Source organism: Anomaloglossus baeobatrachus, chromosome 3, assembly GCF_048569485.1.
Source record: "Anomaloglossus baeobatrachus isolate aAnoBae1 chromosome 3, aAnoBae1.hap1, whole genome shotgun sequence".
Taxonomy (NCBI): Eukaryota; Metazoa; Chordata; class Amphibia; order Anura; family Aromobatidae; genus Anomaloglossus; species Anomaloglossus baeobatrachus.
The window spans coordinates 148476828-148501424 of record NC_134355.1 but is presented as its reverse complement, the minus strand read 5'-3'; the positions used below and the strand labels follow the sequence as shown (position 1 = coordinate 148501424).

General features: G+C 45.0%; 1 protein-coding gene across 8 annotated transcripts in view; it reads left to right on the top strand.

Annotated features, from left to right (window-relative positions):
* The window catches only part of UTRN (utrophin), a 1025654-nt gene that overhangs the window by 901771 nt on the left and 99286 nt on the right, over positions 1-24597 (top strand). For all 8 annotated transcript variants that reach the window (XM_075339520.1, XM_075339517.1, XM_075339516.1 and 5 more), the window contains 2 exons: positions 7219-7304; positions 20239-20396. In XM_075339520.1, coding sequence (XP_075195635.1) covers positions 7219-7304; positions 20239-20396 — 244 coding nt within the window. The remainder of the gene's footprint in view (positions 1-7218; positions 7305-20238; positions 20397-24597) is intronic.

The following is a 24597-nucleotide window of genomic DNA, read 5'->3' as shown; positions in this document are numbered from 1 at the left end:
TAACTGCTGTAATGTATAAGTATACTAGGAGTGGCTGTTTTAGATACAAGAATATTATGACTAATCATCAATCTACAGATCATAGAGGGATGAGAGGCAGATTAAACATTTACAGTCACCACCTTAACGGCGATGTCTACTATAGGCTTCCTCTCTTTCTCTTCTTCTTTACCTGCTCCTGCCCTTATTACCAAATTCACCTGGCACAAACTTGTCTCTGCAGAGTTTATTTCCTTTTGCTTCTTCATCTTTGAAGCAGATAAAACCCAGTGAAAAGAACAGTTTCATGTAAATATATATATATTCGATTATATACTGGTGGTGGCTGCAGCCTTTAAGGGAAAATCCTGGTGACAGGTTCCCTTTAAAGCTGGTTTTACATTGCGATTATACCTACATTCAGTGGTCCCGTCGGAGCTTCCGTTCGAACCCCCCTTCAAAACGAGTTTTGGACGCCCGCACCAATGGGGCCTTGGGTATAATGGTGCAGACTGAGTCACCGTGTACTCTGTCTTGCACCCTTTTCGGGCGTATACGCGGACACCCAGAGGTAGCCTACTACTAAGAAATGCTCCTGCAAAATATTCCTCTTTAAAAGCTGATTTATAACTAGAGTTGAGCGCGGTTCGCGGTTCGAGGCTCTCCAGTTCGCGGCTCGAGTGATTTTGGGGGCTGTTCTAGATCGAACTAGAACTCGAGCTTTTTGCTAAAGCTCGATAGTTCTAGATACGTTCGAGAACGGTTCTAGCAGCAAAAAGATCAGCTAATTCCTAGCTGGCTTTCCGCTGTAATAGTGTAAGTCACTCTGTGACTCACACTATTATGAAATTTCAGTGTATAGTGTGCGGGAACAGCGCATTCAGATCACTGCTGCTGGGATAATGACGATCGCCATTTTTTTTTTTCCCTTGTCTTCCTTCCCTAAGCGCGCGCGTGTAGTGGGGTGGGCCAGCATGTCAGCCAATCCCAGACACACACACAGCTAAGTGGACTTTTAGCCAGAGAAGCAACGGCATGTGTGATAGGATGTCCATGTCACATGTCCCTGCATTATAAAACCGGACATTTTCCTCCAGCACACCATTATCTGCCTTCTGCGTCCTTGGTGTCAGTCATCACTGGCGCAGCTCCTATCGCCGATACTGCTGTGTACGCTCCATACACATCGCTGTACAGCATAGGGATAGCACTTTCTATCAGTCCTTTTAAGGGCTCATACCGGCAGGGTCAGAGCCATAGGTGACAGGTCCGTGAAAACAGAGTTTAACAGCTACACAAGATGACAGCGTCTGTGTAGCTAAGGTCAGGGATTTCCTCGCTGCATTTCCCCATTAGGAGGGATAGAAAGGCAGGCTTCCTTTCCTCTACCCAGAGACCCACAACCCTGCCACTGTACCCTCCTGCCCTTTGCACACTCAAACTCATTGTTACTAAGCCATTATACTAGCAAACACTGAGTGAACTTAGTGGCATCCTAAACGTGGCTATTGGACTTCTGTATTGTCCCACTAGTGCAAAGATATTTGCAGCACGTCTGCCTGCACTGCACACTCAAACTCATTGTTACTAAGCCATTATACTAGCAAACACTGAGTGAACTTAGTGGCATCCTAAACGTTGCTATTGGACTTCTGTATTGTCCCACTAGTGCAAAGGTATTTGCAGCATGTCTGCCTGCATTGCACACTCAAACTCATTGTTACTAAGCCATTATACTAGCAAACACTGAGTGAACTTAGTGGCATCCTAAACGTGGCTATTGGACTTCTGTATTGTCCCACTAGTGCAAAGATATTTGCAGCACGTCTGCCTGCATTGCACACTCAAACTCATTGTTACTAAGCCATTATACTAGCAATTTATGCTGCCAGTTTAAGGGCCGTAGTTGCATTGTCAGGGATAATTATTGTTGTTTATTCTGCTGTTAATAAAGCTAGACCACCGCTGCAATCTACACCACCTCTCAATTTTTACTACCACATTTTAAGTGCACAATCTTGTCGCAATCAACATCAGTGGCAAAATGACAGATGCTGGTGGAAAGGGGAAGAGGCGTGTTGTAAAAGGAAAAAAAGGGTTTGTCCGTGGGGAAGGTGGCAAAGCTCCATTAACATCTGCTGAAGATAGACCATCTACCAGCAAAAGTAAGATGTCTACTACTTACCGTGGACAATCCGATGTGCTCCCTTTTTTACGGACACGAACAACAGGAACAAAGGTAGATGATGGCCAAAAAAGGAAAATGCTTGAATGGATCTCAAGTGGTTCAACAAGTGCCCTCTCAGCCATCTCAACTACCGCATACAAAATACACCAGTCCTCTGAGTTGTCATCCCAATCAAACTTGCTTTTTCCCAGCTCTGAAGTCTCCATCAGCCCTGCACAGTATGGTGGAACTGAGATGGCTGAGTCTGCAGAGCTGTTCAGTCACACTATAGCCTGGGAATCAGAGGTCTGCTCCCAAGCTACAGTGAGTACAGAACCAGGAAATGGTCTGCAGTGATGCCCAGAACCTTTGTGACTCTGATTCAGGCCGTGAGGACCAAGTTTCTGAGCATAATGTTGACCCTTTGTCACAAACTGTAACACCTGTGGTTATAGACAATGAGGAACATACTGATGACGATGAGACGCAGATACCAGATTGGGATGACAACTTAAATATTCGGTCAGGGCAAGAAGAGGCTCGGTCTGAGGGGGAGTGCAAACACAACAATTGATGATGAATGAAGTTCTTGATCCCACCTACTGTCAACCCACAGTCAGGCACTCGAGGAGGTCAACAGAGGCGGTGGAGGAGGATGCAACCGACGACGAAGTTACCTTGCGCCTTCCTGGACAGAGTCGGAGCACTGGTAGCACGTCTACAACTGCATTATCAGCCACCACTCTGCCTCTGAGCACTAGTCAGGGGGGCTCAGCAGGTCGCATGCCCTCTAAGCCTTGCCTAGCCTGGTCCTTTTTTGACATAGAAAAAGATCGCCAAAATTATGTGATCTGTAAAATTTGTCGTGATTCTGTTAGTAGAGGTCAAAACCTCAGCAGTTTGACAACTTCTTCCATGAATCGTCACATGAATAAATATCATATGTCCCAGTGGGAAGCTCACCGTGCTGCAATGCGGCCTAGCGGAGCGAACCATCCACGGCTTGCCCCTTCCAGTGCATCCGCGCGCTCTTCATCTTCTAGGACTGTGGGGACAGCTGTCACACCGGGTTTTCCACGCACAACTTCCACCACTGTAACCGCAACAGGCAGTTTGCTTGGTAGTTCGTTGGTTGGTTTGGAAGGGGAAACAAGTGCGTGTGTACAGCTCTCTCAGACATCGATAGCACCAACGTTGGATGAAGGCAACATCATGTCTCCGCCTGCACTTTCCTCACAAACCTGCATTTTTCCAGGGACACCCTACTCAACACCGTCTACACACAGCAGCCAGATCTCTGTCCCTCAGATGTGGACAAATAAAAGGTCATTTCCTGCGACCCATGACAAAGCTAAGAGGTTGACTTTATCCCTCTGTAAGCTCTTGGCTACCGAAATGCTGCCTTTCCGCCTGGTGGACACACAGGATTTTAGAGACCTTATGTCTGTCGCTGTGCCCCAGTACCAGATGCCTAGTCGCCACTACTTCTCTAAGAAAGGTGTGCCCGCGCTACACCAGCATGTCGCACACAACATCACCGCTTCCTTGAGAAACTCTGTGTGTGAATGGGTGCATTTCACCACCGATACTTGGACCAGTAAGCATGGACAGGGACGTTACATGTCGCTGACTGGGCACTGGTTAACTATGGTGATAGATGGTGAAGGGTCTGCTGCACAAGTCTTGCCGTCCCCACGACTTGTGTGTCAATCCTCTGTCTGTCCAAGTTCCGCCACTGCTTCTGCCTCCTCCACCTCATCTGTGTCCTCCACCTCCGCCCCAAGCCTGCCTGGTCAGGCCACCAGCGTTCTAACTGCGCAGAAGGAATCACGCACCCCTCATTACTATGCTGGCAGCAGAGCGCAACGGCATCAGGTGGTCTTTAGCTTGACATGTCTTGGGAATAGGAGTCACACAGCTGAGGAGTTGTGGTCAGCTCTGCAGTCCGAGTTTAATAAATGGTTGTCTCCACTCAACCTGCAGCCTGGTAAAGCCGTGTGCGACAATGCTGCAAACCTGGGTGCGGCCCTTCGCCTGGGCAAGGTGACACACGTGCCTTGTATGGCTCACGTGTTGAACCTTGTTGTCCAGCAATTTTTAACACACTATCCCGGCCTAGATGGCCTTCTAACCAGGGCACGAAAACTGTCTGCTCACTTCCGCCGTTCAACCGCCGCAGCTGAGAGACTTGCATCGCTCCAGAAGTCTTTCGGCCTGCCGGTTTATTGCCTGAAATGCGATGTGGCGACACGCTGGAATTCGACTCTCCACATGTTACAGCGACTGTGGCAGCACCGCCGAGCCCTGGTGCAATACGTCATGACGTATAGCCTGGGCCAACGAGATGCAGAGGTGGGGCAGATCACCCTGATGGAGTGGTCTCAGATCAAGGACCTATGCACCCTTCTGCACAGTTTTGACATGGCGACGAATATGTTTAGCGCTGACAATGCCATTACCAGCATGACAATTCCAGTCATTTACATGCTGGAGCACACGCTAAACACTATTCGGAGTCAGGGGGTGGGACAACAGGAAGGGGAGGAACTACAGGAGGACTCATATGCACAGGACACAACAACATCACCAAGGTCCAGACGTTCATCATCACCAACGCGGCAGGCATGGGACCATGGGGGACAGGGATCAACAAGGGAGCATGGTAGCAGGCGAAATGTTGAGGAAGGTGCAGGAGAACATGAAGAAATGGAGGACGAACTGTCCATGGACATGGAAGACTCAGCGGATGAGGGAGACCTTGGTCAAATTTCAGTTCAAAGAGGTTGGGGGGAGATGTCAGAGGAAGAAAGAACGGTTAGCACCTCTATGCCACAAACACAGCGTGGACTTGGTCCGCATGGCTGCGCAAGACACATGAGTGCTTTCTTGCTGCACTACCTCCAACATGACCCTCGTATTGTCAAAATTAGAAGTGATGATGACTACTGGCTTGCCACACTATTAGATCCCCGGTACAAGTCCAAATTTTGTGACATAATTCCAGCCAGAGAAAGGGACGCACGTATGCAGGAGTATCAGCAGAAGCTGTTACTCGATCTTAGCTCGGCTTTTCCACCAAACAACCGTGCAGGTGCAGGGAGTGAATCTCCCAGTTGTAACTTGACAAACATGGAACGGTCTCGTCATCTTCAACAGTCTACCCGTACCAGTAGCACCCTATCTGGTGCTACTGGTAACAGCAATTTTATGGAATCTTTTCATAATTTTTTTAGACCCTCCTTTGCAAGGCCAACAGAGACAACAAGTCTGACACATAGTCAACGGCTGGAGAGGATGATACAGGAGTATCTGCAAATGAACATCGATGCCATGACTTTGCAAATGGAGCCTTGCTCATTTTGGGCTTCAAATCTTGAAAAATGGCCAGAGCTCTCCACTTACGCCTTGGAGATTTTGTCGTTTCCAGCTGCCAGCATTGTCTCTGAACGTGTCTTCAGTGCTGCTGGGTGTGTGCTGACAGATAAGCGCACGCGTCTGTCCAGTGACAATGTGGACAGACTAACGTTCATCAAAATGAACAAGTCATGGATCCACAAGGAATTTACTACCCCTGTGTCATCCTGGGGAGAGTAAATGCTTGTGGATTTGGAATGTGCTTGATGCAAATCAAAACATCCTGTTTGCAACTAGGGCAAAAGTGCTGCCACTGATGGGGTGTCTGTGTGGCCCAATTTTTGGAAAAAAGGGAGACTCCGCTTGTAGTAACCCTTGCTTACATTGTTTTTAAAAATGATCCAAGATGAACAGAGCTGGGATCAGGAAAGACTTTGCTATCTACCCCGGTGTTATCCTGGGGACGGTTAAGAATGTCGTATTTTTGAATGTGCATGATGCAAATCTAGCTGTGAAGTGTACAACTGGGGCACAAGTGCTGCCACTGAAGAGGTGGGTGTGTGTGGCCCAATTTTTGGAAAAAAAGGGAGACTCCGCTTGGAGTAACCCTTGCTTACATTGTTTTTAAAAATGATCCAAGATGAACAGAGCTGGGATCAGGAAAGACTTAGCTACCTACCCCGGTGTCATCCTGGGGACGGTTAAGTATGGCGTATTTTTGAATGTGCTTGATGCAAATCTAGCTGTGAAGTGTACAACTGGGGCACAACTGCTGCCACTGAAGGGGTGGGTGTGTGTGGGGCCCAATTTTTGGAAAAAAGGGAGACTCCGCTTGGAGTAACCCTTGCTTACATTGTTTTTAAAAATGATCCAAGTGGAACAGAGCTGGGATCAGGAAAGACTTAGCTACCTACCCCGGTGTCATCCTGGGGACGGTTAAGTATGGCGTATTTTTGAATGTGCTTGATGCAAATCTAGCTGTGAAGTGTACAACTGGGGCACAACTGCTGCCACTGAAGGGGTGGGTGTGTGTGGGGCCCAATTTTTGGAAAAAAGGGAGACTCCGCTTGGAGTAACCCTTGCTTACATTGTTTTTAAAAATGATCCAAGATGAACAGAGCTGGGATCAGGAAAGACTTTGCTACCTACCCCGGGGTCATCCTGGGGACGGTTAACAATGGCGTATTTTTGAATGTGCTTGATGCAAATCTAGCTGTGAAGTGTACAACTGGGGCACAAGTGCTGCCACTGAATGGGTGGGTGGGTGTGTGTGGGGCCCAATTTTTGGAAAAAAGGGAGACTCCGCTTGGAGTCACCTTGCGGTGTTTTACATGATTTTAGAAGGGCGTGCCATGCCTATATCTGTGTCTCCTCCTCTTTTTCCTTGTCAAGCTCTTTTGTTTTCGCATGAGTATATGTCCTTGTCACTTTCCCATGTGTTTGTGTTGTGTTGTGGGTTGTTTGTCACCTTTTGGACACCTTTGAGGGTGTTTTCTAGGTGTTTTTATGTGTTTGTGAATGCCTGCCATTGTTTCCTATGCAGTTCGAGTTCGGTTCGTCGAACCGAACTCGACCGGGACCTCCGTTCGGCGAACCGAACTCGAGCCGAACCACGACCGGTTCGCTCATCTCTATTTATAACACAAACATATGAAATAGCTCAAGTTGTGAATAAAACATATAAACAAAACTTATAGAAGATGTTGTGTTGTTCACAGGGGTCGTACTGGGAAGATTCGAGTGCAATCACTGAAGATTGGTCTTATATCTCTATCAAAGGGTTTATTAGAAGACAAATACAAATGTAAGTAACCACATTAATCTCATATATCCTAACAAAATGTCTTCATGTTAGTATTTTTGTCTTATTGCATAGCTGTGTAGGTTTTTTGTTTTTTATCACCTTGGCACCTTGTACACATTTATCAATCCGTTACCATTTATAGCAATGCGACAAGCCAAGGACAATTCTACAATATCTGCTGCTATATGCCAGGAATGTGGCAATTTAGACTACAATTTAGTCATGCAGATAATTAGTAATTGTGGTTGGAAAGCTTAAATAACTCTAAAGGATTCTGTTCTGTGTCATAATGAAATACAGTATATTACTCCTGCACCACATTTCGGGGGTCCATAGATTTTTTTTATATTGAACGTCTGAGCGTTCACTGTCCTTCAGTAATTTAATTTGACAACATAGGTTGCAAAAATAAAAAAATCACTTTTTTTTCCTTTATAGCACCTAAAAAACATGAAAACCCTATAAAGCCAGGGATGTTAGGCTTCTTAAGTATTAATATTTTATTGCAGTAATGTGAACATTCTCTTCTATTCCTTAGAATATTCTGTATTCATAATATCATTAGTTGTTTCATATATTTGATTCATGTTGGTATAGCATTGTTCAGCTGATGGAGGATCAATTTAGAATGAAGAAGAATAAGCTAATCCTCTGTCTTCTTCTTGGCACATACTGATATTTTCCTCACCTCACATAAACAATTTGGCCCAGATACTAAGCCAAATTGCATAAAATGTGCATCTAAATTATTAGTTTTTATTTTTTTGTTTAATATTTAATAAAATGCTAATGATATTCATAAACATAAGATGGGGACTTAAAGGGAATTTGTCAGCAAGATATCACACACTATATATATATATATATATATACATATATATATATATACAGTACAGACCAAATGTTTGGACACACCTTCTCATTCAAAGAGTTTTCTTTATTTTCATGACTCTAAAAATTGTAGATTCACATTGAAGGCATCAAAACTATGAATTAAAACACGTGGAATGAAATACTTAAAAAAGTGTGAAACAACTGAAAATACAGTTAGGTCCAGAAATATTTGGACAGTGACACAATTTTCGCGAGTTGGGCTCTGCATGCCACCACATTGGATTAGAAATGAAACCTCTACAACAGAATTCAAGTGCAGATTGTAACGTTTAATTTGAAGGTTTGAACAAAAATATCTGATAGAAATTGTAGGAATTGTACACATTTCTTTACAAACACTCCACATTTTAGGAGGTCAAAAGTAATTGGACAAATAAACCAAACCCAAACAAAATATTTTTATTTTCAATATTTTGTTGCGAATCCTTTGGAGGCAATCACTGCCTTAAGTCTGGAACCCATGGACATCACCAAACGCTGGGTTTCCTCCTTCTTAATGCTTTGCCAGGCCTTTACAGCCGCAGCCTTCAGGTCTTGCTTGTTTGTGGGTCTTTCCGTCTTAAGTCTGGATTTGAGCAAGTGAAATGCATGGTCAATTGGGTTAAGATCTGGTGATTGACTTGGCCATTGCAGAATGTTCCACTTTTTTGCACTCATGAACTCCTGGGTAGCTTTGGCTGTATGCTTGGGGTCATTGTCCATCTGTACTATGAAGCGCCGTCTGATCAACTTTGCAACATTTGGCTGAATCTGGGCTGAAAGTATATCCTGGTACACTTCAGAATTCATCCGGCTACTCTTATCTGCTGTTATGTCATCAATAAACACAAGTGACCCAGTGCCATTGAAAGCCATGCATGCCCATGCCATCACGTTGCCTCCACCATGTTTTACAGAGGATGTGGTGTGCCTTGGATCATGTGCCGTTCCCTTTCTTCTCCAAACTTTTTTCTTCCCATCATTCTGGTACAGGTTGATCTTTGTCTCATCTGTCCATAGAATACTTTTCCAGAACTGAGCTGGCTTCATGAGGTGTTTTTCAGCAAATTTAACTCTGGCCTGTCTATTTTTGGAATTGATGAATGGTTTGCATCTAGATGTGAACCCTTTGTATTTACTTTCATGGAGTCTTCTCTTTACTGTTGACTTAGAGACAGATACACCTACTTCACTGAGAGTGTTCTGGACTTCAGTTGATGTTGTGAACGGGTTCTTCTTCACCAAAGAAATTATGCGGCGATCATCCACCACTGTTGTCATCCGTGGACGCCCAGGCCTTTTTGAGTTCCCAAGCTCACCAGTCAATTCCTATTTTCTCAGAATGTACCCGACTGTTGATTTTGCTACTCCAAGCATGTCTGCTTTCTCTCTGATGGATTTTTTCTTTTTTTTCAGCCTCAGGATGTTCTGCTTCACCTCAATTGAGAGTTCCTTAGACCGCATGTTGTCTGGTCACAGCAACAGCTTCCAAATGCAAAACCACACACCTGTAATCAACCCCAGACCTTTTAACTACTTAATTGATTACAGGTTAACGAGGGAGATGCCTTCAGAGTTAATTGCAGCCCTTAGAGTCCCTTGTCCAATTACTTTTGGTCCCTTGAAAAAGAGGAGGCTATGCATTACAGAGCTATGATTCCTAAACCCTTTCTCCGAGTTGGATGTGAAAACTCTCATATTGCAGCTGGGAGTGTGCACTTTCAGCCCATATTATATATATAATTGTATTTCTGAACATGTTTTTCTAAACAGCTAAAATAACAAAACTTGTGTCACTGTACAAATATTTCTGGCCCTGACTGTACCTCAAATATTCGGCTTCGCCAATATTTTCCGAATACCTCTCCAGTATTCGACTATTTGATGCGCAATGTAAGTCTATGGGAAGCCCAAATAGTACCGAATAGTTGTTATTCGGGTTTCCCATAGACTTAGGGGTACTTTGCACACTACATCGCAAGCCGATGCTTGCGATGCCGAGCACTATAGTACCCGTCCCCATCGCACATGCAATATCATGGTGATAGCTGCCGTAGTGAACATTATCGCTACGGCAGCTTCACACGCACATACCTGCCCTGCGACATTGCTCTGGCCAGCAAACCGCCTCCTTCCTAAGGGGGCGGGTCGTGTGGCGTCATAGCGACGTCCCACGGCAGGCGGCCAATAGAAGCGGAGGGGCGGAGATGAGCGTGACGTAAACATCCCGCCCACCTCCTTCCTTCCGCATAGCCGGCGTGAGCCGCAGGACACAGGTAAGGCGATGTTCCTCACTCCTGCAGCTTCACACACAGCGATGTGTGCTGCCGCAGGAACGAGGAACAACATCGTAACATCGGTCCTTCTAAAATTATTGAAATGACCGATGCTACACCGATCATACGATTTCGACGCTTTTGCGCTCGTTAATCGTATTAAAAACGATATACACACTCCGAGATCGACAGCGACGCCGGATGTGCGTCCTTTCGATTTGACACCACCGACATCGCAGTTGCGATGTCGTAGTGTGCAAAGTACCCCTTACATTGCGCATCGAATATTTGCAAATAGTGGCATGGTATTCGGAAAATATTCGCAAAGCCGAATAATCAAAGTATTCGATCATCCCTAGTCATAATGGTAAATGCCATACTGATTGACAGCCTGCTCCCTGCAGGTAGATAGTGAGGAGCCAGCTGTCAATCTGCATGATATCAGCAGTGACGCCCCACTGACAGAGCAGAGCCAAAGAGAAGATGCTCCTCTGTCTCTGACGGAAGCCACAAAATTGTTGGTAGGGGCAGTCTGTGACCTGCTCTGAGCTGGGAGATATCGGCACAGGACTAAACAGTCAGTTAGTTAGCATCTACCTGCCTGTAAGTTCTTATCCCCATACAAATCTAATAAAGATCTTCAATAGTCTATTTAACTCACAAAATGTAGCATTTTTTACTTTTCTTTTGCAGTAATCACCAACATGACCATAGATATGTAGCTGTATGTCACTACTGGTTGCACATTGATCCCTGATTTTCCTATATTCCTTGCTTCTGAATATATAAAACCCCATCACAGAATTGCTATTACTTCCACTGAGCATGTTTTGGTTGGGTTGCCACACGCATGTATAGTGTCTTTTCACCATTGCGTCTTTGTGATCTTTCCTTTCTGAAATCTCAGTACTACCGTAGGAACCATGGGAATTACAGTCAATGCAACGCTGGCATTCCTAAGGATGACACAATGTACAACTGCCGACTGCATCAGGACCACAACAAAGAGCTCCTTAAAATCGGGAATATTTGAAATAATTTTTGAATTTTATGAAAATTAATATTTTTTTTTAGGTCCCATAAAACCCCTTTGAGGGCATGTGCACACACGAAGTATTTAGCAAGTATTTTACCTCAGTATTTGAATTCAGTATTTTACCTCAGTATTTTACCACGGTATTTTACCTTAGTATTTTACCTCGGTACTTTACCTCAGTATTTTAATTCAGTACTTTACCTCAGTATTTTAACTTAGTATTTTACCTCGGTATTTTACCTCAGTATTTTACCCCCGTATTTTAATTCAGCACTTTACCTCAGTATTTTACCTTAGTATTTTACCTCGGTACTGTACCTCAGTATTTTACCTCGGTATTTTACCTTAGTATTTTACCTTAGAATTTTACCTCGGTATTTTACCTCAGTATTGTACCTCAGTATTTTACCTCAGTATTTTAACTTAGTATTTTACCTCGGTATTTTACCTTAGTATTTTACCTCAGTATTTTACCTTAGTATTTTACCGTAGTATTTTACCTCAGTATTTTACCTTAGTATTTTATCTCAGTATTTTACCTCAATATTTTACTTCAGCACTTTACCTCAGTATTTTTCTCCGGATTTTAATTTAGTACTTTACCTCAGTACTTTACCTCAGTATTTTACTTCAATATTTTACCTCAGTATTTTACCTTAGCATTTTACCTCCGTAGTTTACCTCGATATTTTACCTCAGTATATTACCTTTGCATTTTACCTCGTATTTTACTTCAGCCACAATTCAATTGTGGAACAGTCAGGGAAAAAGTATAATAGACAGCCGGGCACCACTTCTGTATTTTTTTTTACCCACTTCTGGTTTTGTTTTACAGATAATGAGGTAAAAAATACTCAACGTGTACACGTGACCCAAGGTCCCTTAGTGATGGCTTTGATGTAGTGAGAAAAAAATATATGTTATGGAACTGATCATTACAGAATGTTGAACCATTTTAGAAATAAATCATTTTTGAAACTTTCTTAAATCTCCATAGAGAACAGCATGTGGACTGGAAAGGTTACCTCCTTAGAGAAAGTATTTCTTGTCCATTAGCACCTGCTGTCTGGTAGGGTCCTTCGAGAGATCAATAATAAAGGCAGCAGCTACACGAGCATGATTTCTTTGTGTTTCTATTTTTTGTGCTTTCACCCTTCGCTTTCTACATGAAAATAGTAGGTCAGATGTGCAGTCTTCAATTCAGCTTTCAGCTATAGGGCAGACGTCAGGCAACAGCTAAAGGAAATCCTAGATTGTATATCTAAAGAATACATAATACAACAGACTTGTATTAAGTTGCGTAATTTATATATGCACTTTCCTCCAATTATGGAAGGGTGAACAAAAATAAAATTGTTGCTGACCCTTCTCTAATTGAAGAACATTTTGTTTATTCTTCACTTACGTGCAGATGGAGTTTTTGAGGCATTCACAAATTAAAATACTACACGTTTTTTAAGTATAAATTGAGTCAGCAAATAAATCTTTTTTGCGGTATGTTAACATGGTGTCTTTAATCTGACACATGGGCTGCCATAGTTTTCTTCCACAAAGCCACTCCAGTAAAAAGCCGTCTTTTTAGCTGAAGTGGCTTCGGCGGCCATGTTGCTGTCAGTTTTGCAGTCGCTCTACCAACGCATCTTTTTTACTGTATCTTAAGTTATAGTAGGCGAGTGGCTTTCAATTTAAGCCATCCATAGAATTAATTTGATACTGCTTTGTACTGCTTCACTTTTTTCACCATCAATCAGTTAAAAGAGGTAACAAAAGAGTGAACATATGCACAGCAATGTCGTTTTTACACTGCCATGCATTACTCATTTTTTGCAGCAGTTTCTCAGTACTTTTTCAGTCCACCATGTGTACATACCTTTTGGAAATTTTATGAAGAGGTTTTTCTTTTATAAGCATTTCCTGATGTGTTTTTTTAAGCGTTTTGTAGGATTATTTTGTTTCTTAGGCCCCCTTCACACATCAGTGAAGAACGCCCACGTTTTTCACTGACGTGATAAAGGTGCATATGTCCCTCCGTGTGCCATAATTTTGGAACATGTGTGATCTCCATGTGCTATCCATGATAATATACGGAGATCAGGCACTTACCTACCTACTCACCTGTCCATGATGCTGCTCTCCGTGATGCTGAAGTCGCCTGCGAAGCTGTCTCCGGCCGCCACTGTCTCCCTTCTGCAGCTACTTCCGAGTCACTGTGTAGTGCATATGTATGAGCATAATTAGCCAGCCTGGAAGCAGGCGACAGCAGAGGCTGAAGACAGCATTGCTAGAAACCAGGGCTGTGGAGTCGGAGCTCATTTTGGTGGAGTCGGAGTCGGTATAAAATGCACCGACTCCGACTCCTAAAATATATAATAAATTGGGGACAGTAGTGCAATGCAGAATGTGCTGAATATTTTACTAAATAATAAAATTTAGTATAATGCTTATATTTAAGTGAAAAAATGTGTTGTAGTACAATGTGAACATTAGAAATTTAATTATTTTTATGATACAATAATCAAGATATTTAGATAGAACATAAAATATATTTATTGGAATACAACTTTAGAACACAAAAAACTAATAAATTGTAAATATGTAATACAATATGTAATATATATATATATATATATATATATTGTGAGGTAGCGTGGTCGGCTGCGCAGCAGAAGACACGGGATCCAGGCATCAAGGTTCATAACAGCCGGTTTAATAGTCACAAGAGTCCATTACAATACATATGTGCCTCTCCGGCAGAAACTCAGGAAGTTGTATTCACTCCCTCCCACCAGGCACACCCCGCCCTTGGTCCTGTTTCCTTTTAACCCTTCGTTCAGTCTGTAGGGAAACAGCATTAACCCTTCGTTCAGCCTGCCGGGAAACAGCATGAACCCTGGGGTGGAGTTGCTTTCTATCATGAAGTGAGCACAACCGGGGTGAGACATACCGGCCGTCATAGATAACCCCGGTCACCTTCTCACATACCCCCCCCCTCAGTTCAAGCGTGCGGGGTTGAACTCCCGCCATCAAACACGGGCCGCGGGACAAGGCATCGGCATTGCCCAGCAACCTACCGGCCCGGTGTTCAACCGTAAACCGGAAGTTCTGCAGAGAAAGGAACCACCGGGTAACCCGGGCATTCCGTTCCTTGGCGGACCTCATCCAGACCAGTGGAGAGTGATCCGTCACCAAGCGAAACTGCCGTCCCAGCAGGTAATAGCGTAGGGACTCCAAGGCCCACTTAATCGCCAGGCACTCCTTCTCCACTACGCTATAATTCCGCTCGGGAGGGGTGAGCTTCCTACTCAAGAAGGTGACGGGGTGTTCCTCCCCCTGAACCACCTGAGACAGCACTGCCCCCAGGCCGACCTCAGAGGCGTCAGTCTGTACAATAAACTCCTTCCGGAAATCAGGGTTGACAAGAACGGGCTGTCCGCACAGGACCCCCTTCAAGGCCCGGAAGGAGTCCTCGGCCTGCGGAGTCCAGCGCACCATGACGGACTTCTTGCCTTTGAGAAGGTCCGTCAAGGGGGCTGATAGTCCCGCAAAATCTTTGACAAACCTCCTGTAGTACCCCACGATACCCAGGAAGGCCCTAACCTGCTTCGTGGTCAGGGGTCTAGGCCACTTCTGGATCGCCTCCACTTTGTTAATTTGGGGCTTAATCACTCCTTGGCCTATCACGTAGCCCAAGTAGCGGGCTTCCGTGAGTCCCAACGCACATTTCTTGGGATTGGCTGTCAATCCGGCTGTTCGAAGCGCGTCCACCACCGCTTGTACCTGTTCCAAGTGGGTCTGCCACTCGGAGCTGTAAATAATGATGTCGTCAAGGTACGCTGATGCATACGCCTGGTGGGGTTCCAGCACCAAGTCCATCAACCTCTGGAACGTGGCTGGAGCGCCGTGTAACCCAAAAGGCAAGACAACATAGTGGAAGAGACCCTCCGGCGTAACAAAAGCGGTTTTCTCCTTGGCGGACTCAGTCAGTGGCACCTGCCAGTACCCCTTGGTCAGGTCGAGCGTGGTAAAATATCGCGCCTGTCCCAGCCTATCAATCAGCTCATCCACCCGGGGCATGGGGTAGAGATCGAACTTGGATATTTCGTTCAATCTCCTAAAGTCATTGCAGAACCTTAAGGAGCCATCAGGTTTTGGTATTAGGACAATGGGACTAGCCCATTCACTCCGGGATTTTTCGATGACCCCCAGGCGTAGCATTGTCTTCACTTCCTCCGATATGGCTTGTCTTCGAGCCTCCGGTACCCGGTATGACTTCAGGCGTACCTTCTGGTGAGGCTCGGTGACAATGTCATGTCGTATCAGACTGGTCCTACCGGGCAGCTCGGAGAAGACATCGGGGTTCTGCTGAACCAGCCGTCTGGCCTCTCGCCTCTGTTGCTTGGTGAGGGCTTCTCCGATCCTTACTTCCGGTTCGTCCTCTCCGGAGGTCGCTGAAGCCGGATGTGAACGACCCGAAGAGGAGGGAGAGGGGGAAAAATCAACCATCAGGCTTTCCCGTTCCTGCCACGGTTTTAACAGGTTGACATGGTATATTTGTTCAGGTTTCCGCCTACCGGGCTGCAATACTTTATAGTTGACCACCCCGACTCTTTCCTTTATCTCGTAGGGGCCTTGCCACTGAGCCAGGAATTTACTCTCCGCCGTGGGGATCAATACCAACACCCGATCCCCGGGTTTAAAGGTCCGCATGGTGGCTTGTCTATTGTAGCGACCGCTTTGCGCGGCCTGAGCCTCCTGTAAATGCTCCTTCACAATGGGCATGACCGCGCTTATGCGGTTCTGCAGTCCTAAAATGTGTTCAATCACACTTTTATGGGGGGTGGGCTCTTGCTCCCATGTTTCCTTTGCCAGGTCCAACAATCCCCGGGGATGTCGCCCGTATAACAACTCAAAGGGCGAAAACCCCGTGGATGCCTGTGGCACCTCTCGTATGGCAAACATCAAATAGGGAAGCATCATATCCCAGTCTTTCCCGTCTCTGGAAATCACCCTTTTGAGCATGGTTTTCAGGGTTTTGTTGAATCGTTCCACTAAACCGTCCGTCTGAGGATGATACACCGACGTACGCAACTGCTTGATCTGGAGTAGCCGGCATAGCTCTTTGGTCACTTTAGACATGAATGGGGTTCCCTGATCCGTAAGGATCTCCTTGGGCAACCCCACCCGGCAGAACACAGCAAACAACTCCCGAGCTATCAGCTTTGCTGCAGTATGTCTGAGAGGTATCGCCTCTGGATACCGGGTGGCATAGTCAACGATCACTAGGATGTGTTGGTGCCCTCGAGCGGACTTTACGAGGGGTCCCACCAAATCCATCCCTAGCCGTTCAAACGGGACTTCTATAATGGGTAACGGTACCAACGGACTGCGAAAGTGGGCCAGGGGTGCGGTAAGCTGACACTCCGGGCAGGTTTCACAGAACCGTTTTACCTCCCCAAAGACCCCGGGCCAATAGAACCTTTGCAATATTCGCTCCTGCGTTTTCTTGACCCCTAGGTGGCCACTCATCAGGTGTTTGTGAGCTAAGTCGAGGACCCGCCGTCGATACGGCTGGGGCACCACCAACTGCTCTACCCCCACGCCCCGTATTTCATCTACCCGGTAGAGTAAATCCTGTTTAAGAGCGAAATGGGGGTACCTTACCTGGGCACCGGGTAGCTGTGCCACCCCATCAACTACTGTCACCCGACTCCGGGCATGTATTAATGTAGGATCCTGGAGTTGGGCTGTCCCAAACGTATCCGGGGATGCCTCCAAGTCCGGGATGGGTTCGACCGTCTCAGCCTCTCCTGCCAATACCTCTAGGGGCGACCTATCGGGTTCCCGTTCTGACCCTATCATGGGAACCCCTACGGCAGGCGTCCCGGATTCAGGATTGTAGGGCTCAGGTCCCGGACTGACCAATCTCTGAGGGGACTTAGGAGGTCCCTTCCATAATGACCAAAAATACGGCAGATCCCTTCCTAGGATCACGTCATAGGGAAGAGTGTCAATAAGTCCCACCTCATGTTGCACCTGACCGCAAGGTGCTGTGAGGGTGACAGTCCCTGTGGGATAGTCTCGGCGGTCCCCATGTATGCACACCACCCCCACGGTACGTCCTGTGGCCTTTACTTTAGCCCTTAGGGTTGATCGCACAAGTGTCACTAAGCTCCCGGAATCCAACAAGCCTGTAACCGGACACCCATTCACCTGTATTTGGCACAAGTGGGGCTCAGTCTCTGGGGAGCCCAGGTCAGCGGTACACACCACCTGGGCATACATTGAACCCCGCCGGGTGACACCACAGTCCATGGGCTCCGTGGTAAGTGGACACTGGGCTTCCATATGTCCCACCCGCTGGCACCGCCAACATCTAATAGGGAAGGACACTCCCTTGACGAATTGTCGTTTAGGGTACTGGATCCTCCGGACCTCAGGGACGGCGGCCGCGGCTTCCGATGGGACAGTAGCGGACTCCTGCACCGGTGTCGGCGGTGGGTCCTTGGCCCTAGGCTTGGAGGGGCCGGACCGACGGGCGGTACGCAAAGTCTCAGTGTCCCGTATCAAGTCCTGCGTAGCCACATGCCGCTCTACCAGGGACACTAATTGGTCCAGGGTACTCGGGTCGCCCTGTCCTACCCACCGTTGAATGGTGACGGGTAAAGTGCGCACAAAGCGATCCACCACTACCCTTTCCACCATTTGCACCGGGCTCAGAGTGTCAGGCTGCAACCACTTTTTTACGAGATGCAATAAATCATAGGCCTGGGAGCGTACGGGTTTAGCTTCCTCATAGAACCACTGATTTACCCGCTGCGCCCGGACATAGGTATTCACCCCCAACCGAGCCAGTATTTCGGCTTTCAGGGTCACATAGTCAATGGCGTCCTCGGTACAGAGGTCCAGGTACGCCTTCTGGGGCTCCCCCGTCAGATAGGGCGACAATACCTCAGCCCACTGGGGGGTCGGCAGCTTTTCCCGCTCAGCCACCCGCTCAAACACCGCCAGGAACGCTTCCACATCATCCCCCGGGGTCATCTTTTGCAACGCTTGTCTCACCGCTTTCCGGACGCTGCTGTCATCACCGAATCCCGGGTTTGTTGCTGCCGGTCCAGCACGGATCGCCTTGGCCAGGAGAACCATCTGTTCCTGGTGCCTTTGGTCCTGCGCTTTCAAGGACTGGAGCAGGTGTGCATTGATCTGTTGCTGCTGCTTCAGTATCTCCTCCATGGCGTCGCCGGGTTTGGGGCTGTAATATAGCTGCTTGAATCCAGGACATGTGCCACCGGGTAACCAGCAATGGAAGCTACACCTCACCGGGCTGGCATGCCCGCCGATTCTCCACCATATGTGAGGTAGCGTGGTCGGCTGCGCAGCAGAAGACACGGGATCCAGGCATCAAGGTTCATAACAGCCGGTTTAATAGTCACAAGAGTCCATTACAATACATATGTGCCTCTCCGGCAGAAACTCAGGAAGTTGTATTCACTCCCTCCCACCAGGCACACCCCGCCCTTGGTCCTGTTTCCTTTTAACCCTTCGTTCAGTCTGTAGGGAAACAGCATTAACCCTTCGTTCAGCCTGCCGGGAAACAGCATGAACCCTGGGGTGGAGTTGCTTTCTATCATGAAGTGAGCACAACCGGGGTGAGACATACCGGCCGTCATAGATAACCCCGGTCACCTTCTCACAATATATATATATATATATATACATACACACACAAGATATATATGTACCTGTGTATATGTATCTACTGTATATTACATAGTGTATTACATATTTACAATTTATTACAGTTTGTGTTCTAAAGTTGTATTCCAATAAATATATTTTATGTTCTATCCAAATATCTTGATTATTGTATCATAAAAATTATTAAATGTCTGATGTTCACATACACATGTTCATGTATTACAATAAATTTTTCACCTAACTATAAGCAATATATGTCGGAGTCGGTGCAAGAGAAATTGAGGAGTCGGAGTCGAAGGTTTGGTTTACCGACTCCACAGCCCTGATAGAAACGGGTGAGATTAAAAAGCTTTTTGTTTTAAATGTATGTGATTTTTCTGATACGTGCTTCCTGGACCACACCATAGTGTAGTCCGTGGGACATCAGTGATGCCAGAAAAAAATGGACTCATCTCTGTGCAGAAATCATGGACACAGTCAGTGAAAAATCACTGATGTGTGCGCAGACCCATTGATTTTAATGGGTCTGCATATGTCCGTGATTCTGGTTCATATAAAAACTGCAACATACGCACCAGAATCACTGACATGTGAAGGAGGCAGCGTTTTTGCAGCCTCGTCAGTGAATAGTGCCTAGTTTTAAGCAGATTACATCAGCAATCGCTTCAAAGACTTGACATAAACCTTTCTTTTTTCCAACCTGGCGTATTCAATACTCGGAATATATGAATAGCAAAGTGCTATTACAATAGAAGTGAACAAGAAGAGTTTTATAAGCAATTTTTCAGACTTTTTAGAGTCTGACCCAGTTAAAAATACTCCTCAACCTCTGTGTGCACAAAGCCGAATTAGTGCTATGTAAGATATACCAAAACAAGCACACCTATCTACTCAAGATTTGAGATTCTACACATTCGATCCCCCAAAAACATCTTTGCTTAGATTTTATTTTCAATATTACTATATTTTGTCTTTTATTACTCTTTTGATTTGTTTTAATATTGTTGTTAATGGAATTAAATTGAACACATTTTTGTTAACTTTTGTTGCATAGATCTTTTCAAGGAAGTTTCTGGAGCCGCCGACACCTGTGACCAAAAGCAACTGGGGTTATTGCTTCATGATGCTATCCAGATCCCTCGCCAGCTCGGGGAAGTGGCTGCTTTTGGTGGAAGTAACATTGAGCCAAGTGTCCGCAGTTGCTTTCAGCATGTAAGTTTGAACATAATGATGGCGCAAAACCCCAAAATATCAAAGCAAAAATTGGTGAAGATGCAATAATCTATAATATTCTGACATATTTTGCTTAGCAAGTATCCTCCATTTTTAATTTAAGCAATAATAACTATGGAAATTAACTTTTAGGAAAATATGCTTTAATTGACTGTCATAAAGAATGCGCAGTAAAAGTTTATGTAGTAATTAGGAAGAATGAGTTATACGCATAAATGTGTCATGCTGTGATCCTTGTTAATGATGTGTGCAGCGCTTTCAGGCATGTATTATATATAAGGGGGATTCCAGTTTTACGGTATATTCACACAACGTGTTTTTCAGTGGATCCTGCATGAAAAGCTACTGCAAAAGTGAACATAGTACACAGCAATGTCAAAATGACATTGCTAAGTTTAGGTTCCTTCTTATGTCACTGCTTTTAACTCCTTCATGGTTCAAAAACCTTGAAGCGGTTAAAAGTGATACTCTTTCTTCGGATGGTTTCTGCTCTGAAGTCGTCTCCTTTCTTTACCTCAACTAAATCTGTCAGCAGGTTTTTGCTATGTAAGGTGAAGAAATCATCCTGCAGAGGTTAAAATATAGAAATTGGAAATGCCTGTCTTGAAAAGGTCCGCTCTGTTGTTTGTTGTTTATTTCCTATGTTAGATTAAGCAACAGGACTTCCCACTACTGCACTACATTGTTACGGGAACACCAGTCCAGCATACCTATTCCTCACATTGACATCTCATTGTCAATGTACAATATTTATTGAGAGCCTGGTGTGGGCAAGGTACAGCTCTCTAAGCTCTGCTATATGGCTAAATCTAAAAAATTCTGATTGTCTGAATGGCTGCCCTCAGTAATCTAAGTGATACATCGTTGGGGTCAGGATCTCTTTGCCTACATTATTTTGCTCTCAGGTGAGGTAGTAAAAACCTGCTGATAGATTCCCTTTGACAGTAGCTCAAATCCTTCAAATATAAAGGTGTTGTTTTGGAAAAAATAATAAATGTCTGTAATATTTCAGAATTCCTTTAACCCGCAGGTCTTGTTTTAGTGCTCATCCAGGTCCAGCTGATCTGTGCTATTGGGTTGTGTCCTCAACACACTGTAAGTGGCCAGAGATGCCTCACCATCCACAGCTGTCTCAGCAAGTAACTGACCGAGTGGGGAATCTACAGACATTTTTGAAGTGTTGAGGATAATACCAGGAAGCACAGACAAATAGGGACTGGGTCAGCCACAATTTGTAACCTGCATTGAGGGTCCTTTTTTTGTGTGTTTTTTCAATATCTGAGGCATTTCAGCCTCTATTTCTATGTCCTTGACAACCCCTTTAATCAGTGCTTAATGAACATTTATGCTAATTTTTTAGTATATTTTATTATAAAATCCTTACCAAGATCTCTTCTGACTATCAGTGAATATGGCTGTTCTTGTTTGCATTTAGAAGCTGTTAGCTATTGCTTCCAATATATTTCTTATACAAGATCAATTTTTAGTTCACCAAGGGCTAGCAGATGTACAGTGCTGGCCAAAAGTATTGGCACCCCTGCAATTCTGTCAGATAATACTCAGTTTATTCTTGAAAATGATTGCAATCACAAATTCTTTGGTATTATAATCTTCATTTAATTTGTCTTCAATGAAAAAAAATAAAAAAAATTGTCATAAAGCCAAATCCATGTCAACTGCCACACTTGCAGCCAGTTGACATGGATAAAGTTGACTCAACCTCTGACCTGTGTCCTTGTGTGTACCACATTGAGCATGGAGAAAAGAAAGACGACCAAAGAACTGTCTGAGGACTTGAGAATCCAAATTGTGAGGAAGCATGAGCAATCTCAAGGCTACAAGTCCATCTCTAAAGACCTGAAAGTTCCTGTGTCTACAGTACGCAGTGTCATCAAGACGTTTAAAGCCCATGGCACTGTGGATAACCTCCCTAGATGTGGAAGGAAAAGAAAAATTGACGAGAGATTTCAACGCAAGATTGTGCGGATGGTGGATAAAGAACCTCGACTAACATCCAAACAAGTTCAAGCTGCCCTGCAGTCCAAGGGTACAACAGTGTCAACCCGTACTATCCGTTGGCGTCTGAATGAAAAGGGACTGTATGGTAGGATGGTAGAATCTTATCCCGAGACATAAAAAAGCCAGGCTGGAGTTTGCCAAAACTTACCTGAGAAAGCCTAAAACGTTTTGGAAGAATGTTCTCTGGTCAGATGAGACAAAAGTAGAGCTTTTTGGGAAAAGCTATCAACATACAGTTTATAGGGGAAAAAAAGAGGCATTCAAAGAAAAGAACACGGTCCCTACAGTCAAACATGGCGGAGGTTCCCTGATGGTTTGGGGTTGCTTTGCTGCCTCTGGTACTGGACTGCTTGACCGTGTGCATGGCATTATGAAGTCTGAAGACTACCAACAAATTTTGCAGCATAATGTAGGGCCCAGTGTGAGAAAGCTGGGTCTTCCTCAGAGGTCATGGGTCTTCCAGCAGGACAATGACCCAAAACACACTTCAAAAAGCACTAGAAAATGGTTTGAGAGAAAGCACTGGAGACTACTTAAGTGGCCAGCAATGAGTCCAGACCTGAATCCCATAGAACACCTGTGGCGAAATCTCAAAATGGCAGTTTGGAGAAGGCACCCTTCAAATCTTAGGGACCTGGAGCAGTTTGCCAAAGAAGAATGGTCTAAAATTCCAGGAGAGCATTGTAAGAAACTCATTGGTTACCGGAAGCGGTTGTTCGCAGTTATTTTTGCAAAGGTTGTGCAACCAAGTATTAGGCTAAGGGTGCCAATACTTTTGTCTGGCCCATTTTTGGATATTTGTGTGAAATGATCAATGATTTGATTTTTGTTTCATTCTCTTTTGTGTTTTTTCATTGCAAGCAAAATAAATGAAGATAATAATACCAAAGAATTTGTGATTGCAATAATTTTCAAGAAGAAACTGAGTATTAACTGACAGAATTGCAGGGCTGCCAATACTTTTGGCCAGCACTGTATTATATAATAAACTCACACTCACCAGGTCCAGCAATGCCTCTTCGGTGCTGCCACCATGACATCACACTACAGTGCACGTGACTGCTGCAGCAAATAGCGTAGTGAATGACTGCAGCAGTAACATGTCACCTCTGCATCCTGACAACAAAGATTGTATCGGCAATAGAGAGGCATTGCTGGAGATGGGGAGGGTGAGTAACAGCTCTGTTAATTTTTATGGCTCAAAGCATTTGAAGAGCTAAAAATGTATCCTGGACAACCCCTATAAAAAAAGATATCTGACACATTATAAACGAGTGTAGTTAATCAATGTATGTAGCACATGATCAGGACAGATTTTTAATTCTGGATGTCATCCAAAATGTTCCTAGTCACTGTCAGCCAGGGGAGGTATTGTAAATGGGGAATCTCTAAAATAATTAATTAAACCTAAATAGTGATTGAAGGGGTTGTCCACTGCTAGGACAATCTCTTTTAATTCCACATGTTTCCTCCAAGTAAAATTAAAAAGATTGTACTCACCTCCCATACCGGGATGTTGTGGTGCCCGTGGCTCACAGTGCCGGGGCTCATATGGGGTTGTGACGTCACGTGAGCCCTGCATCAAATCACCACCGGTTTCCTTCTCACCGCTTTCGGACCAAACAAGTTAAGCAACAGGAAGTGAGCTCAGCAGCGGTTGTACTCACTTCCTGTTGATTGGTCCGAAGGTGGGGAGAAGAATGCCGGCGCTGATTGGACGTGGGGCTCATGTGACGTCACAACCCTATGTGAGCCCCGCCACCGTGATCCATGGCACTGCTGGAACAGTGTCGGTACGGGAGCCAAGTATAATCATATAATATACCATAACATGGAAACTGTTCTACTGTACTCATTAGTTGCTAGACCATTATTTATTGATATTGCATAAATCTTACTTTTATGTTAATGATGAGTTATAGATGTTGCATGTGCACACGGGAGGATTGTGCTACGCCTTCTGACAGCGCCGTTAGTCTTGCACAGTTTGTGCTCAGCTGCACGCGGCCATCAGTATTGAATATCAATGTTGTGACAGGCAGCTATCAGCAAACACAATATAACTGCAAGGTGTAAAATAGGAAAGAGTCTGAAAGCACATTATAGTCTAATATCATCTATTTCACGCTCTACAGTATTCACTATAAAATATGCATACAAG